At 38.9% G+C, this 14,156-nt stretch overlaps 1 protein-coding gene across 7 annotated transcripts in view; it reads left to right on the top strand.

Moving 5' to 3' along the window:
• The window catches only part of TACC1 (transforming, acidic coiled-coil containing protein 1), a 102,194-nt gene extending 88,844 nt beyond the window's left edge, over positions 1–13,350 (top strand). For all 7 annotated transcript variants that reach the window (XM_012724854.1, XM_012724856.1, XM_012724859.1 and 4 more), the window contains 7 exons: positions 1,094–1,219; positions 2,038–2,114; positions 3,455–3,498; positions 5,050–5,210; positions 6,297–6,403; positions 7,645–7,765; positions 8,562–13,350. In XM_012724854.1, the coding sequence (XP_012580308.1) occupies positions 1,094–1,219; positions 2,038–2,114; positions 3,455–3,498; positions 5,050–5,210; positions 6,297–6,403; positions 7,645–7,765; positions 8,562–8,630 (705 nt within the window). In that variant the 3' untranslated portion in view covers positions 8,631–13,350. The remainder of the gene's footprint in view (positions 1–1,093; positions 1,220–2,037; positions 2,115–3,454; positions 3,499–5,049; positions 5,211–6,296; positions 6,404–7,644; positions 7,766–8,561) is intronic.
• The last annotated feature ends 806 nt before the right edge of the window (positions 13,351–14,156 follow it).

Here is a 14,156-nt window from a genome sequence, read left to right on the forward strand (position 1 = left end):
GCCTATGGCATCAGGTTGTACTCTGGGCCTTTGGATGAGGTCTGTCATGCTGCTTGCAGAAATTATGTGTTTTTCAGCGTTTTCTTGCGAGAAGGGGTGTGTTGATGATCATGAAAAGTTTAAAACCTCTTGTCTAATTTGACCTTGGTCATTAGAGAACTGGCTAATAATTGCAAATAATTGATCCGCTATACTGACAATGAAGATTATTGTGATTATTCCCAGGTTACCTTCGCTGGCATTTTGGGTGTTTTTGGATCACCTTTTTCCCTATTCTTATAAAACATTTTCTTATTTAGGCGCTAGGAAATTGGTTTCTCTCCCACCCCAAAATGCCCTTTAGTAAGGAAAATAGTACCAAGTAAGTACATGTTTCTGTGAAAATCAAAGTTCTGACCAAATATGACTTCAGTTCTGAGTTTATGGAAAAGAGCTGGCACACTAGGTGGTGACTTCGCGCTAGAGGAAGATGAAAGCTTAATAGCAAGAACAAAAGAAAACAAATGTAGGCATCGAGCTTGACTTAGATGTGGCTGCCTCTCAACTCTGCTAGGTTAGGGCATCCACTATGGAGCATTTGAAGTTCCGACTGCTCCTGGGTCACGCTGGGTGGGTGTGGGCACCCCTAGTGAGAGATAGTTGCTGTTTCTGCTTCCTCAGACCTGAAAGTTAGTAATGCATTTCAGAAATATTTCCATCCCAAAGTGGAAATCTTCAATATGTTAAAAACACTGACGTTTTCTGGGAAATTTTATTTACATGGAACATTATCCCCATTAGAGATTAACCATAAATGGTATTCTCTTTTCTATATGTAACTCTTTGGTAACTGACTGTTATGATTATGATTATACTTTCTCATTTTTGAATAAGAAGAAAATTTCTCTAGGCTTCCTGTTACAGAAACTAGACCCCTGATAATTCATTGTAACATTTCTTCCTGTAAATAATAGCATAACTGGATTTTTTTTTAAAGCCTCCCCTGTTTTTTTCTTCAGCCTGTAAAGAATGTGATTGATTCAGTAGTGAGGGAGTTATTAAAGGTTGAGAAGTTGAAGAGTAAAGGAATTAAATGTAACCTCTTCTCCCACAGGGGCTGTTGGAGTCCCAAATTGAGAAGGCCCCCGTGTCTGTGGCCTGTGGAGGTGAGAGCCCTCTGGATGGAATCTGCCTCAGTGAGTCAGATAAGACTGCTGTGCTTGCCCTGATAAGAGAGGAGGTAAAGGCTTTTTTGTCCTGTCCACTTATCAGCCCCTTTCTCTATGAATGTGCCATGTGCCGGTGGGTTGATTTTATCTCTGCTGGCTGAAAGTTCTTGTTTCCTACAGCTGTGTAGCTCATATAAAGGGCTTTCTATAAAACTCCACCTTGGTGCTAGAGTCTCGCTTACTGGTATAAGAGGAGAAGATGGATGCTTTGAATTTTGCATACTTTGTCTTTCAGCCTTGATGTCTTAAATACCTAATTTTGCCAACTTTGTCCATGTATAACTAAAGCAGTACCTTTGTTTTATAGAGGACATATGTTTTACATAGGATATGTATGTTCTGCTCATGCCTAAAGATTGCCGACATTCTTGACTTGGAGTATTATGAAAAGTATTATAAAGCATACCCTAATAATTGTAACAATGATTTTGAGCAATTACATTTCTCATGCTACGTAACATTTTTGTTCTGGCATCTATGGGGTTAAGGTGAGTGTGAGACCGGTGGCTCTGCTTTCGGTGTCCTGTGGCAATAAGAATTCTGAACCTAAAGACCTGAGAGCCAGACCATCAACTGAGGTGAAATATATAGAGATTGTGATTACCATCTGGAATATTCCTGGTGCATGCTCTTTCCTCAAGTCGTGGTCACATACCAGGTCCTATGTGATTGTCATTTTTCCAAATGCCGATGAACAGTAGTCTATATTTAGGCTTTGGGGCTTTATATTCCTAATGTATATTGAATGTAGTTCTCAGTCTACAATCTTAAAATCCAACTACAGTGGGCTGAGTAGGTTAAACCAAGCTTTGTCTCTGTCATAATTTAGATAATCACTAAGGAAATTGAAGCAAATGAGTGGAAGAAAAAATATGAAGAAACCCGACAAGAAGTTTTGGAGATGAGGTTAGACTGGAAGTTGGGAAGGGATCGGATACCTTTATGCAATGTTAGATTTAATGCACTGAAGTGATTAGAATATTTGCTTATCATAAAACCAGTTGTTAAGAGCTTGAAGACTTTGCTATTGTATCTTAATTTGTGATTAATAAAATGATTTCATATATATTACTGACCAGCTAAAATATTTAAATAATGTAGCTATTTTGGGTTGTTCAGAAGAATTCACATAAGCAGAAGCCACATAATTCTAGCCTTTTGAAGACATAAATTTGTTTTAAAATGCCATTTGAAATAGTGTAATAAGTGTGATTGATATATTTTATTATGAAGGCATTATAATGCACAGCGCCTTCTATAATTAAACATGGTAACTTCAAATTTCATAATCACCCAATAAATTATAAAAAGTGGGTTAACAAAACAAAATTAATTGATTTTATATTGAAATTTTTCATTTTTCTTCTTATTCTTTAAAGAATTGGGAGTAAGGAAATAACTAAAGGTGATATTAAAGAAGGAGGAAAACCATAATAATTTAAATTTCTTCACTGTGCAACCATCCCTTAAAGATGAAGATACAATTAAAATATACCCACTCAAATTTATAACTTTTGATTGATTGATTTTGAAAATTTACTGGGTATAAAGCTGTATGCTGGAGGGTGAGGGGCAGTCCCTGCCCTTAGAAAGCATACAGCATCCATTGAAGAAACTTGAAGACCACCCTGGAGGAGTGGGGAGCCATCCTTTCGCCCCAAGGGTCACAGGGAAAAACACTGTCACTGAACAGGGTTGGGAAAGCATTATTGCATTGCACTAATGAAAGATTAACACAGTAAGATGATGTTTAAAGTCTTTGAATAACTGGGATGTTTTTGGAATTAGAGTAAAATGAAATTTATAACTGAATAAACTACCTGAAAGGGGGTATGGAGCCAGGAAAATTGAACTCAGATGGTATCATAGGAGGAACTCCATAAAATGTCATTAATTTAATTTGTAAGAGATTAATTCCTATAAGAGTTGATCTGTTGAGGGTCATTCAAAGAGATGCAAAGAAAAAAATGCCTTTACTTTTTCTTAATTTCTTTTTTCTGTTTAAAAATACATTATAAAATATGTCACTGTGAATAGAAGTCTTGTTAAACATAAAATCTTAAGGAAGTCTTTTTGAATGTTGACAAATCTTATGTAAATGTTAAAAAGGAAGAGTCCCAAAGCAGGTCATTAGGTCAAGTAAATTTGTCATAGAATGTTAATGTGCTCAGTTATTTGGGGCAGCATTTCTCTAATTCCTGTTGTCTGAAAATTCACTTCTGATAGCCGTGTTTTGTTTTTTTAAGGAAAATTGTGGCTGAATATGAAAAGACTATCGCCCAAATGATTGGTAAGGAAAATTTTTTTCTAGGGTATGAGACACAAGATCCATGAATTATCTTCAGTATAGAGCATTAAGTTATTTTCTCCATTATTCAGACACAGCTGATGCTCATATTTGCAGCAGTTCTGTTCTAGAAAGTTGTCACAGATGCTGATTTAATGAGTACTGAAGCTGTGTTGGGTTATGTTCCCGCTGGCCTGTAGTTACAATTTTTTTGTTGGCTGGTCAGTAAATTTGTCTTCTGTGTGTTTCTGTCTAAAGGTGCTAGATTTATATATAGTTGATTCATTAATCTTGGATTCCTAGCTGACAACTTATTGAACAAAGCAAACCTAACACATTTTCCTCTTAGTACTTATCACAACCTTCTTGCACTTTGGAACACCAGACAGCAAATCAGCACTATGGTTGGGGACCATTTTAATGGCAAAGTCACTAAAACAAAACAAAACTGCAAAAAAACTGGCACTAATGTGAAAAGGACACTTGTTTATAGTCTAAAACAAGAAGGCAGAGGGTCCCTTGTTCACTCTCAGCTGAAAACATGTTCATCAGGTGACTACCTATGTTTCCTGCTGCTCTGTACTTGTCCGTGAATGACAGGAACATGCTACATTTATTGATTTGGGGGTTACAAGTAAACTTTAGCAAATAGGCCAGCTTTCACATAAGGAATCCACAGTAATGAGGACTGAGTATAGTGAGCTTCATTCTAGAGGATAGCAAACCCTGGAATTCTGTGAAAAGCCCTCACCCAGTATCTAGAATGTTGATGGCTAGGTCCTATCATTAGTACCCTCTTGGGTGGAATCTTTTTGTTTTGGTGCACTGTCTTTTACACTTCTACAAATTGTCCTTTCCCTATACTAAACTTATGAATGTCTTTACTAAACAACATTGCATTGAATTTAGACCCTCTTCTAAGGACTAACTTCTAAAGTCTATCACTCCAAGTGAAAGTCGGTTCTTCTTGAATTTAGACACTAACATGAAATTTTCTAATATCAACATCAGCATCACCCTAATGCCTTTCTAGCAGGGTCTTTGCTGCACCTCTATGTGCAGTATTCCCCCAGGTAGCTGCATGGCTTTTGCCCTTAGTTCTTTTTGGGTCTTGGCTCAAATTTCTGCTGAGAGAGAGACCTCTTTATAAGATGGAGCACACACCCCTCTTACCCTGCTCTGCTCCTTCCCCTGTCACTATCAGCACACATCATACATCTCTCTTCACTAGATGTAGGTCCTTGAGAAAGTAAGAGCTTTGCTTTGTCCACTCCTGGGGCCCTAACTGCAGGGGCGGTGAGAGGACACACCAGAGACAGAGTGGGGGCAGAACAGGCAGATCAGTGAAGTACACTGCTGAGGGGAGCAGCAGGTGGGTCAGAAGAGGTCTGCCATTCCATGTGGATCACCTCTGGAGCAGGGGATCGAACTCACACTGAAGTGACTGCAACTAGCTTGTAGTGCTGCATCCTAACCCGTTGAGCCACTAAGGAGGGCCCAGCTGTTAATTTTTTGTTGAATAAATGTGCCGATGTTTTTGATTGTAACTTACAGAAGATGAACAAAGGACAAATATGACTTCCCAGAAGAGCTTCCAACAGCTTACCATGGAGAAGGAACAGGCCTTAGCTGACCTTAACTCTGTGGAAAGGTCTCTCTCTGATCTCTTTAGGAGATATGAGAACCTAAAAAGTGTTCTGGAAGGGTTCAAGAAGGTAATATATTCTTTTCCTTCTGTCCCCTTGCTGGTGTGTCTTCTTGGTAATAGATCTTCAAACATATATGCTGGAGTTGTAAGCAGTCTTTTTTTTTTTTTAAGATTTATTTATTTATGCAGACAGACTGGGGTACAGGCCAAAGGTACAGAGACAGTGAGGGTATACACTAGAGACAGAGTGGGGAGCAGAACAGGCAGATTGATGAAGTACACTGCTGAGGGGAGCAGCAGGCTGGTCAGGAGAGGTCTGTATTGCCATGTGGATCACTTCTGGGGCAGGGATCGAACTCATGCTGAAGTGGCTTTAGCTTCTTAGTGGTGTGCTTTAACCCACTGCACCACGAGGGAGGGTCGTTAAGCAGTCTTTTAAACTGGGATTCAAGGCATCTATTGACCTGTACCTTCTGTTCCAGTGAAACTGGAGACATATATTTATCCCCCCTTTTTTCTTTATGGGATTGTTCAAGGACATCTGACCCAGTGGGTGACTTGTCTTTGTTCATTCTATCAGGCTAGTCAACCCTAGACACAACCAGAGACAGCTCTCAGGCCTTAGGAGTATTCTAGAAATGTTCTTTTGGATAATTTATCAAGTCAGTACTAGTAAAGTAAAAGGGAGTCTAACCTGAAAAATTCAGGCTGTATATTCTAAAAGAAAGTAAGTATATTGTTTCAAATTAAGATGCCAGTGGGCACACTATCACACTATCAATAAGACACATTTAAAAGTAGTAAACTTTCTTTTTTTATATTTCATGACTGTCTTTTTTCTAATTAGTCACGAGACTGACTAGTTATATTGCCATTCACTTTTGAATTAACTCTTTCCTAAAGTAGGTGTAGCTGAACCTTACTGGTATGATACAAAATTAATGCATGGGAAAATTATCTCGAATTTCTACAGCGAGAATATTTGTGTCAGTGAGATAATTTACAATTCAAATTACCACAGAATATAACTTAAAAGACATCTGAATTAATTAGTTTTCTCTTTTTTAAAAAAAAATACAAAAATTAGCACATGGCTGTAACTAGTAGAAGAAAAACAAAATAACCTTTTGTTTAAATTGTCATTTTGGAACAGAATGAAGAAGCCTTGAAAAAGTGTGCTCAAGATTACTTAGCCAGAGTTAAACAAGAGGAACAACGATATCAAGCCCTGAAAATTCACGCAGAAGAAAAATTAGACAAGTAAGAGCATATGCATATTTAATTTCATTTTTCATGATGTGGGGAGAGTGACAGAGGTTTAAAAAAAAGTTTCTCATTTCTATATTACATTCGTAGGCATGCATGTGTGCACATTTATTGATTTTTTGAATAGGTAGAATCTTCACATGGTTCAAACATTAAATAGAATGAGAACATGCACTGTATCTCCCTCACAACCTGCCCCCCCTTCCATTGGGTTTTCATCTCTCTCCTCACACCGGGTGCTCACTCTCTCTTAACCAGATACACTTCCCACCCATAGTTTCCCTGCTTTGTTGAGAGGTAGCTGATAGACAACATTATGTGGGTTTGAGGTGCATAGTGTGTTGATTTGATCCATTTATATTCCTCAGAATGTTTACCAGCTTCAGTGGTAAAGCACACCTCACTTTTTCGTTTATTTTGGAAAACTTTCCATATCAATCCATAAGGAGCATCCGTGTTTGTTTTTTAGCCAGCCCCTGTTGTACATTTGAGTTATTTAATATCTTCCGCTACAGACAATGCTGCAGTAAGTAATGGAAATATCCCTGAAAGTGAAAAAGCAAGGAGGAGGCTACTGGTGGCTTGTGGGCAGAGAGACTTGTGAGGAAAGTAGAGCATGCCAGGAGCCAAGAAAAACGTCCTCAGAACTAAATGAAAAATGGAGGGCGTGGGCTTGCTGAAGACGCTAAATGGTGGGCCTTGGGCATGGTTCTCAGATGGCCTCGGTTTTGCTGAGCTCTTAATGTCAGCCCTGCTGCGTGCTCTGAACTGGGACGCTTTGTTCCATTTCGCTTGTTCCTTATTAAACTCTTGAATGATAGTGAATTAATAAGTGACCTTAAATAATGATTATTTGGCATGCATGTGAGTTTTCTGTGTGATATAAAAGGAGTTGCTGGGCCAAAGAACATACGAATTATTGTAATAAATATTATCAAACTGCCTCAAGGAGGCTTTCTTCAGCTTACCTCCCTAGACAACATGCAAAGAACACCCCTACAGCTTTGCCAACAGATCAAACTTTGGTTTTCTGCAGTTTTAATAGATGAAATCGAATATTTAAATTTAGTGAGGGGGTTGCTTTTTTTTTTTTTTTTTTTTAACTTCTTTTCTTACCATGAAGTCATTTCTAGGTCAGTATCTTGTGGACATTAGTGGTTAGTATCCTGATAGATGATTAACCAATCATGTGCTTTTTTTGCCTCCTTATGCTGCAACCAAAACACCATAAACAGAGCCAATGAAGAGATTGCTCAGGTTCGAACAAAAGCAAAGGCTGAGAGTGCAGCTCTCCATGCTGGACTCCGGAAAGAGCAGATGAAAGTGGAGTCCCTGGAAAGGGCCCTTCAACAGAAGGTACAATGAGGGAGTTGGTGGCCTGACTGAATCAGGTGTAGACAAGACAATATGTGAAGCCCTTTATTGCAATTTTACTCTCCAGGGCACCACTGGCAGCCTCTAGGTCTATTTGGTTGTAACTACTAGGAGATGCTACTGGCATCTAGTGAATAGAGGCCAGAAATGCAGCTAAACAGCCTGCAGTGCCCAAGGCAGCCCTCACCACAGAATGAACTAGTAGATGATGTCCACGGCACCATGCCTGACAAATTCCATTATAAATAAAAGCCAGTGGCAATACGGCCTCTGTTTTCATTGCTCGGCAATTCTTGTACTTCCTCTTTCATATGCCAGTATTGTTTTTCTTACCATGTCTGTACTCATGATGGTGACATTCATCCAACTAGACCAGTGTTTCCCCCCTCCATGGGGTCTACCAGCTACAACAGAGGGATATTCAGTAAGACTACAGAACCCTAGACCCAGGAGGTGCTGGTGGGTTGGGTGAGGGCCCAAATACCCCAGATAGTTCCTGTGATAACAATAAATTTTGAGAACTAAGATGTTTGTGGTTGAATTGCAGAGGGCTGGTCACTAACCTCACTCCCTACTCAGTGTAAGTCTGAACACATGAACATTTTCTAGGAGAGATGACATTTATCTTTCCTTCCTTTTAAGAGTCTCTGATGTAGCAAGGTTAAGAACCACTGAATTAGGATGTCTAGGTAGAGGATAGCCAGTTGGAATATACTAAATACAACTAATTGTCTCAGGACACAGAGTGGCCTGCATAATCATGTCACTTATCTTTCAGAACCAAGAAATCGAAGAACTGACGAAAATCTGTGATGAACTGATTGCAAAGCTGGGAAAGACTGATTGAGTTTCCCCGTTAGCTCGGCAGATTTGCATTTGGCTGCTTCTTGTGACCACAATTATCTTGCCTTATCCAGGAATAATTGCCCCTTTGCAGAGAAAAGAAAAAAAAAAAAGTCTAAAAAAAAGCACATGCCTACTGCCGCCTGTCCCGCTTTGCTGCTGATGCCACAGCCCTGGAAGGACTCTGAAGTGTCGCACAGTCTCAGAGGAGTGGATCTGACAGTGCTAGAGTCTCGCAATTCTGTCAACAGTTCAGATGGCCAGGCTGCTGCGTGTGGGTTTGTGATTTCTCTATCTTCGGTTTGTTCTGGGTCATCTTTACTTTTGAAAGTGCATTGAGTTTGTGACTTTTGTGGTTACTTGGGGTCATTGCATATCTACCACCTGTCTGATTTTGTTTTGTAACATATTTAATCCTTTATCTTTTATTTTTAATATTAATGGTTTTACTTAATTTGACTTGTTACTTCCAGTTAGAAACAAGGACTCTTGAATGCCCATTTATACACAGACACACATATCTGTATATGCCACTAGGTTTTTCCTGTGGCATAATTAAGAATTTTACAGTAGGACCTATTTCCATAAATGTAAAACCCTGTTATGAAATAGAATCCTGGCTTCAGGATGCCAATTTCAAATTTAGGAGATTGAAGATGGGGAGACCCCAGATTCATGTCTCTCATGACTCAGGTTTTGCATCTGGGGAAGATTGTGCCCTCCTGTCTTGTTGCCCTGGTATGTGGACACTCCTCCGTTGTGAGGAGACTGGCCCTTTTGGCTTCGGTCCCCAGATTGAAAGTTTTCCACTTTCCACACAAAGCAACATGGGGTTCTCTCAGAGCTAGGGTTTGACAAGTCTATCCTGGAGCGGCTAGTCTGCTAAGCTTCCATTTGTTGCTACAAAATCCACATTTACTGTTTATTTTCTTCTTATTTGAAATATGCAAAGAAAATCTTGTAAAAGGTTTAGACGATCTTATTTAATTAAAATGTCACTGTAACCCCATTAGCAATCATAGGGTGAAGGAACAGTTGGAATTTTCTAAGTGTAATGCATTATTCTTAGATGTTTTCTTTTTAAAGGCAAAGAGTCCTTTCAAACTTGAGATACTAAACTCTATAACAAAGAAGGCAAGGAATATGTGAACCACTCCAAATAATCAGCACATTTTAAATATTTTTAAACAAAGACCATTTGAATACTGGAGGAGGGGCATAATCACTTAACCAAATTCCTTAAGCTCTTACTGGACTTGGTCCAGAATGGTGGGGGCATTAACCCCAAGATGGAAATTTCCCATATAATGCAGTGAATTTCCTTCCATTTGATAGGCAAAACCAAATCCATGCAAGTGTTGTAAAGCACTCTTTTGTCTTAATCTTACACCCTGAAAGTCTTCATGGTGACATGCACTACATTCAGTACAAGTAAGTTTTCGTACCTTTCTTGTAAAACTATTGCATGATTCAACTTCAGCAACTGAATTGTGCCTAGTGGAGAACCTCTATAGATCTTTAACAATGAGTTTTTCTTTAACCGTGTATTCACATGGGTGCAATCTTTAGCCCCAGAGAGGTCAATAATGTCTTTTAAAGCCAGAAGTCACGTTTTACCAGTATGATTTATCATAATTGGTGCTTAGGCTATATTTGAAAGCCTTTTGTCTTAACATTTTGTATGAAAAAGAACAACAGAAGTGATCTGTGTTTGGAGGTGACTGGACAATCATTTGGCCTTTGAAAGCAGTCACTGTGGTTTAATGTGAATGCTGTACTGTAGTCAGAGTATCCATGGAATATAAGTGTCTCCAACTGGCGTAAGTGATTTCTTTTTCAGTCCTCCACTACTAGGAAAATTAGGATTTTATGCTAAGAATCCTTGCTAAACCTTTTTGCTGCTGTTTTGGTGGAATGCCCATGTTTTCTTATTTTATGTTGACTGGTTCTAAGCATGAAGACATTTATAATGGTCCTCATTATGAGCCCATTGCTTTTTTAAAGCATCTTGTGTGGGGGAGAAAAAGTAACTATGTGTTAAAACAGAGGTGATGGACAATCCTTCCCTAACTCACAGGTAGAAGAGACCCTTAGTGAATGAAGTTTCCGCACAAAGAATATGAAACTTAAGTAATACTTGCCTCTGGCTCAGCCTTGATAATTACAAGGAAATATTTGCTCTTTATTCCAATTTAATAAATGGATATTATCCAGCAAGAATAAATGGATATTATACAGCTGGCAAATCAGTAGGATACTGAGCAGAATGAAGTACATGTTCATTTTCTGGCAAATCAGTAGGATACTGAGCAGAATGAAGTACATGTTCATTTTCTTTAAAAACAAACTATAGAAAGCTCCTTTAGAGTGTAAGAACTTTAAAGTGTAAGAACTGTCTAGAATTTGGTATCAAAGCACGTGAAAACTAAACTTACTGGTTAGGCACTATTGGTTACTACTATTGGCTAGTACTAACAATCGTTAGTAAATTCAGTTACAAAAGTATGAAGGGGCCAAGAGAGTGATTTGGGGAGTAATCTGTGATCTTGTTGAGATTTTGGATCCAGAGACATTTCTTAAGATTCTGACTGCAAAAGTGTGTATAAATTATATGCAGGTGTTTTAATTGGAGGATTTAATGTAAGACCAAACAGTTTGTCACTAGGTTAGCTGGTCAGTTACAGTCAGAGCTCCAGGATGTGCTTTAATTGGAGAAGGTCCTGAAAGCCAGTGACCTGCCCAAACCTTCTGTTCTGTAAACTCGTCTGGAAATATTGAGAAGCCCCATATTTTCATGTGGTTTTTAGCTTCTTCAAACCCATCCAAATTGGGAAGTGCAGAAGCACATGATGGTGAAAAACTGAGGGCATGGCAGCCTTCCAGAAGGATATGGAATCTAAGGGAAGATTTACTTTTCATTTGGTAGGACACCTCAAGTTGAATTTTTTTTCTAGCCTGTTCCCCCTTTTGCCTGCCCCACACTTCATACAATTCTTACACAAATACTTCAGTATTTATAAGTAGCCCTGAGTCAGAACTGTCTAAACTGCCCCAGATGTCCATGGGCTGACTAAAAGCAGCCCGAGTGAAGCCCTTATTTTGATAAATACTAACAAGGGGCTTGGTGGTAGATTTAAAACTCAAAATGAAGATGTTTGAAGAATAAGATTTGCTGAGTCTTATGTACACTAGTTATGGTGAATCAGCACATCTTGATGGAGTAAAGAGCTCAAACCCGCCACTACCCCCTCCCCACCCCCGTTTCTGTCTGGTTTCCCACTGTGATTGGTAACCACCTCATGAGCTGTCCACAGCTGTTGTCCTGTCTCTGTTATTTTACATCCTCTGCGTCTGCTCTCGGACTTGGGATTCTTACTTCATCCTTCTTGTAGGAAGAGAGAAACCAGGTATTGAAAGGTTAAATGATTCAAGCAAAAGATTTTAAAGTAAAGACATATATATATATTCTGAAGAATTTAAAAGATGATAGATTATTATTTGCTTATTAAAAGTCTGGAAATCCCAGAATGTCAAATCAAAGGTCTAAGAAGTCTTCTTCACTAACTTTTATAAAGAAGTATTTAAGGAGACTTCTGTGCAAAAAGGTTTGACTGACCTCTGGATTCTAGTCATTTTTAAAAAGCAATTTATCATCACACCTTGAGTCTCCCATATAGTAAAGGAAAAGGAATTGATATATTAGACATGACTAAGGATCTCCTCTGGAAGATAAATAATGCCAGCATATCCAGTGAAGACCCATTCCCTAGTGCCCAGAGTTAGCATTCTGGAGACTAAAGATTGCACTTTTTGTAGTTTTTCGTCCAAATGCAATCCCATTTCTGTGCCTCTTAGCATGCAATTAGATTGGGATAAACAAGATTCCTAAGGAATGACTATTAACTATAATATGGTTACAGCTATTACATAAATGTGTGTGTGTGTGTGTGTGTGTGTGTGTATAAATATATATATTCTGGTTATAGTTCTAATATGGAGATGTATGCGATGCTGGCCTGTGGCAGTCTGTATAATGCTTTAAATCCTTTGGAGGAGGCCAGGCTTGGAGCTGAGGTGTGGTTGGAACTTTCCCTAAGTATTGATTCTTTATTCAGGAAGTATAAAGATGCCACTTTCTCCCCTTCTGCCTTGTTGTGGTATCTGAAACATACTCCAAAAGAGTATTCCCTTCTCTCGTTATTAACCACGATTCTATATTTATGAATAATTTTTATAAGTGGACATAAAAAAATTTGAACCCCAAAACGCCCAGGCCAGCTACAGGGCCAGAGTCTGTAGATTCCCACACCCCAGTTTCAGCTAGGGCCATCTCACCCACCAAGACAGGATGCAGGCATTTCTTTAAGTCTCAGAGGTAGCAGTAAACTCTTCAGTGTTGCTGTTAGCAAGTGTGTGTTTGCCAGTAGATATTCATGTGTACTAATGTGCCAACCAGTGAACGTTGACTGCACATTTTCCACTGTGTTCCTACGGGTGCCATGAAGCGTGTGAGGAGCCTCTCATCTAGAGGAATGATCACTGCATTGACTACTGCTGTCAGGATTGTGTTGTGTGAAATAATCATCTACATAATTTTTATATGCACAGTAATTTCCCTTTTATATGTCAGGTAAATATTTGTAAAAGTTATACTCACACAAATGAAATTATTATAATGATTACTAATATATTTTTTCCATGTTTCATTGCCTGAATAAAAACTGTTTACCACTGTTTGATGGTGTGTGTTTTTCTTTCCTGCTTATAAATCACTTTATCCTTGAATATGAAAACTTAAGACAGCCAGATTTTTATGAGCTCCATATTTCAGTCTAAAAATAGAAAAGATGACATTTTGCTTCACTTATTTTGTGGGGTTTTATGCATTTGGTTGGGTGTATAATTAAAAACAAAACAAACTTTGGAATTCAGAGCTCATGATATAAATTTCCATGCCTTTGCATCTGTGCAAACAAAGTTTTTAATTGGGTACTTCTTGGTTTGCTTAGAGATTGCCTGACTGCCCTCACATTTTTCAAGTCAGAAGGACCCAAGTCACCCCAAGCTGTCTGACTTGTCGAAGGACACAGGATAAGCCAGACTGTGTAAACATGCAGAATAACCCACAGAAAATAGGTGACGTTCTATGTTTCTTCTAGGTTAATACCAGGAAAAACCGTTTTCAGCACTAGCCAAGCCAGCTTTCCATTAAAGGGGCAGAGGCCTGGGCAGGGAGTTTCATGCGTTTTTACAGGAGTTTCATATTTTTACAGGAAAAACTATGTTAAGGGGCTAGTTAAAGCTTCATTTTACAACTTGTGGGGGGGGCGGGGTAGGGGAGGGGGGACTCAGGGAAATAATAGCACTGTCATTTTCTTACTAGTTGCACGATAAGACAGTTTTCCTTATATAGTTCCCGTTAGTGGCCCCTGGACTTCCAGGAGGGAACCTATAACTTGACTGCAGGGTGGCATTGCCACTTACTGATGCCACAGACTAGAAAGCTCGTTTTTGTTTGTTTGTTTGTTTG

Source organism: Condylura cristata, unplaced genomic scaffold, assembly GCF_000260355.1.
Source record: "Condylura cristata isolate star-nosed mole 26May11 unplaced genomic scaffold, ConCri1.0 scaffold00014, whole genome shotgun sequence".
Lineage (NCBI taxonomy): Eukaryota > Metazoa > Chordata > Mammalia > Eulipotyphla > Talpidae > Condylura > Condylura cristata.